At 55.8% G+C, this 4,010-nt stretch overlaps 1 protein-coding gene across 1 annotated transcript in view; it reads right to left on the bottom strand.

The window, feature by feature from the left end:
• Window positions 1-3,846: 3,846 nt before the first annotated feature.
• Window positions 3,847-4,010, bottom strand: part of GNG8 (guanine nucleotide binding protein (G protein), gamma 8) — a 566-nt gene continuing 402 nt past the window's right edge. Inside the window, exon 2 of the mRNA XM_010852639.1 lies at window positions 3,847-3,975. Coding sequence (XP_010850941.1) covers window positions 3,847-3,975 — 129 coding nt within the window. The remainder of the gene's footprint in view (window positions 3,976-4,010) is intronic.

The raw sequence follows: 4,010 nt of genomic DNA on the forward strand, positions 1-4,010 counted from the left end.
TAGGGTCTTTTCAAATGAGTCAGTTCTTCGCATCAGGTGGCCAAAGTATTGGAGCTTCAGCTTCAGCATCAGTCCTTCCAATGAATATTCAGGGATGATTTCCTTTAGGATGGACTGGTTTGATCCCCTTGCAGTCCAAGGCACTCTCAAGAGTCTTCTCCAACTCCCAGTTCAAAAGCATCAATTCTTTGGTGCTCAGCTTTCTTTATAGTCCAACTCTCACATCCTTACATGACTACCGGAATAACCATAGCTTTGACTATACGGACCTAGATTAGAGACGAAATTCACTCTGCTTGCTTTTAGGAAGCTCTCAGACAGTTACTGGTGGGGTTGTTATTCACTCAACAAACCACCGTGAGTAGAGGGCTGAGGGACTCAGAGGTGGTACCATCCGATGGGGGCGTGGTCCCAAGTGGCATGCGACAAGCGGTGGGAGTGGAAGGCCATAGCTGGAGCCTGGGCAGGCCCTCAGCTGAGTCATTCCATCTGGGCGAGTGTCCTCATGGGGACAAGCACCAAGCAGGCCAGGAAATGGGACCGGGACAAGCTGTCCCACTCCTGCCGGCCTGTGCCTACAGCTGCCCGCCCAGGCCTGCATCTGGTCGTGCTGTTGACCTAAGATGCCAGCTTGCCCTGGGCCTGACCCTCTCCTGGCTCCCCGGTTTCCGTCCTCCAGGCTCTGCCCTGGGAGGAAGCTGGCCCCACCTTGTACACACACACACACACACACACACACACACACACGCACACATGCCACCAGCTGCTCATGCCTGCCAGGCCCGCTTGTCATCTGTGCCCACTCACTGCCGTGAGGAGCTGCCGTGTGTCCATCCTGACCCATCCCTCCTTAGCAGGCCCCAGCCCCTTCAGCTAGAGGCCAATATTCTCTGCCCACCACCCCGTTTTCCAGCCCACAATGGGCCCTTGCCGACCTACTAGCCGCCGCTTCCTTCACCGGCCCCTGGTATCCCTACTCTGCCCCTGCCCTGCCTTTGCCTGGGCTGGGTGCCTCCCCTGGGATCCCCTCACTTCTGTCCCTCAAGGCCCCCTTTGAACCCCTCCGGCCCCTCCGGAGGTCATCCATTTGCTCCTCCCACTCCAACCTCAAGCCCCAACTGACCAGGTTATCTCTCCGTGCCGGTCTTCCATGTCTGTAAAATGGGGTTAAGCAGAGTCCTTGTGGGAGCTGCCATTAGAATGGAGTGAGATGGGTTTGTGAAACCGGACTCCTGATAAGTGATGGCCATGATTATAGCTCCTTCTGGCCCTGCTAAGTCCACTCCTACTCTCCGGCCCCTCAGTGCCAAGCATGCGGGTCGGATGTGGAAGGAGGACAGCTGGGTGGGGCAGCCCGCAGCCCTGGGGTTTGGAGTGAAGTGGGAGGGAACTGCTGAATGCCAGCACTTCCCCAGGTATTCACCTCTGCCTCTTGGCCTGGCTCTGACTGGCCTGAGCCTGACCCCAGAGCTGACCTCACAGCTGGGGGTGGCAGGAAAAGGGAACTGGAAATCATACCCAGCTAATGAGATTATCCGGTTTGGAGGCTGGTCACCCAGGACTCACTCCGGCTTCTGCCTTCCCAGCCTCAGTCTGGGTGCAGGCTCACCCAGCCCCGCTCCTCCAGGCAGGCACGCATTCCTCCAGCTCCCTGCCCACCACTAGGTCAGCCAACCCCACTTGCTTCTCCCCAGCTTCCCATTCCCCAAGATCAACTCCAGGGTTCAAAGGGTCTAACAGGCCAGGCTCAAGAAGTCCGTACACTTCTGAAGTGCGGAGTTCTGGAATCCTAGCCCTATTAGGGGACAGGACCCCATCATCCTGGCCCCACAGGGTTCAAAGACTCCAGAATTCCAGCCCTCTGAGTTTCTGAGATTCCTTTGCATTTCAGGTTCTAAGATGCAAGGATGCTGAGTCTGTGAAATTCCAGAATTCTTCTGGCAACTTCCCCTCAGCATCATTCCTCCTCCCTTCAGCTCATCCTTGGCTCTCTCTGTCCCCCGCTGTCTCCCCCGGGGCTCCCACAGACATGATGCAACCAGGGCCGGAGCCAGGCTGAGAGGTGGGAGGCAGGAGGGAGATGTAATTACAGCGTCTCTTGCCTCAATTCAACAGGAAGCTCAGATTTGGGGCCCAGGGGACCCTAATTCAATGTGAATAATGGAGCACTTGCCAGACACAGGCACGGCCCCTCTGGGAAGGGGAGGCCTAGGGACTCATCTCCACCAGATCCAGGGGTGCAGACTCAAGACAAGAGGGCTCGAGGAGAGGGGAGGGGTCGCAAACTCAGTGGACCTCAGACCGACCAGGTTAAGTAATCAACAAAGCCCATAGCTCACTCAGTCTGGGTTTATTTTCAACAGAATCATGGGTTCAAGGCATTTAGCCTTTCTCTTCGTTTCTCTGTAAGAAGCTCCTGGCATAGGCTCTGTGATAAATAGTGTCTGACCCCCCGTATCCCTCACTGGGAGACAATAGGGTGTGCTGGGGACTTTGGCAAACTGGAAAGCTAGGGCCCCATCTCATAGCCTCTGGTCACCCTGGAGGTTGTGCAGTTCTGAGGTCACCCAGACCTTCCAAATGGAAGAAGCCATCAAGGTGGGCTTTTATGTGAAGAACTCTCATTTAACTGCCGGCTACATAGGTCCTAAAAGGGCTTCCCTGGTGGCTCAGTGGTAAAGAATTTGTCTGCAATGAAGGAGACATGGGTTCAGTCCCTCGGTGGGGAAGATCCCCTGGAGAAGGAAATGGCTACCCACTCCAGTATTCTTGCGTGGAATATCACACGGACAGAGGAGCCTGGTGGGCTACAGTCCATGGGGCCCCCAAAAGTCAGACACAACTTAGCAGCTAAACAACAAATACAGGTCCTGGAGATCACCAGTGTATGAAGTGGGAAACACAGAAGAGGAATCAGGGCTGTCACCGTAATCCGTGTCCCCAGAAAAAAGGAAATAGAAAAGAATGTACATACTGATTTGTCTCCTGTAGCCCCACTTCTCTCTTCTCTAGGTCCCCATGTTTAATTCCCACCATGTACCAGCTCAGATGTCCCCTCCTCCAGGAAGCCCTCCCTGACCTTCAAGATGAGTCAGGCCTTCCCTCTGAATTCCCCCATCCCAGCCCTGCCCACTCTGAATCATCACTATCCGAGGACAGGTCTGTCACTCCCACTGGATTCTGAACCCCAGGAACCCAGGGCCAGGGCTGTCTTGGTCGTGTCCATAACCCCTGTTTCAACCCATTACAGGACCAACAGTGTTTGGAAGAATGAATAAAGGAACAGGGACAAGTTCAGGGCTTGTGGGGGCGGGGCTGTGGTAGGGAGTAGGCCCATATGTAAAAAGGGGCTGGAACCATTCAGGGGACGAGAAAGGTGGGGACTGGGTATTCTAAGGACCTCCAACCCAGGAGAGAGGTGAGAAGAGCCGCCAGCTGAGAGGTTCAGGGAGCTGGAGCGGCCAGTCTTCACCCCATTCTCTCTTAGCTTGTGACTCTGAGTAAGGGACCTCCTTTGGCTCAGTTTCCTCGTACAAGTAGCCAATTGCTTTCTGGGGCTGTTGGGACGATTAAGTCAATTCAGGATCGCGGGAATACTCCGTGGAGGCCAGAGCCAGGACGCAGGATGTCCTTTGATATCCCCCCGCCCCACGTCCACATAACCTCGCCCCACACACCCACACTCCACACACACGAAGAAGGAATGAGAAAGGACACGGGCTCCTCCATGGTGGCCCCAAGTTCTGCATGTGCCTCAGTTTCCCTGAGAGCACAGGCACCCCCGAGGTCACCACGTTTATTGGATTCATATTTTGAGGGGGTGGGGGGTCAAACTGTCGGGAGGGCTCAGAGCAGGACGCAGAAGAGGCGCTTGTCTCGGAAGGGGTTCTCTGCGGCGGGTACCGGCGTCACCAGCGGGTCATCTTTGGCGTGAGTCTCGCAGAAGGCCAGGAGCTCGGCCGCTGCCTGCGACACCTGCGAGCACCCAGAGGGGAGATGTCCACGCCCCG

Source organism: Bison bison, unplaced genomic scaffold (genome assembly GCF_000754665.1).
Source record: "Bison bison bison isolate TAMUID 2011002044 unplaced genomic scaffold, Bison_UMD1.0 scf7180017864313, whole genome shotgun sequence".
NCBI classification, from domain to species: domain Eukaryota; kingdom Metazoa; phylum Chordata; class Mammalia; order Artiodactyla; family Bovidae; genus Bison; species Bison bison.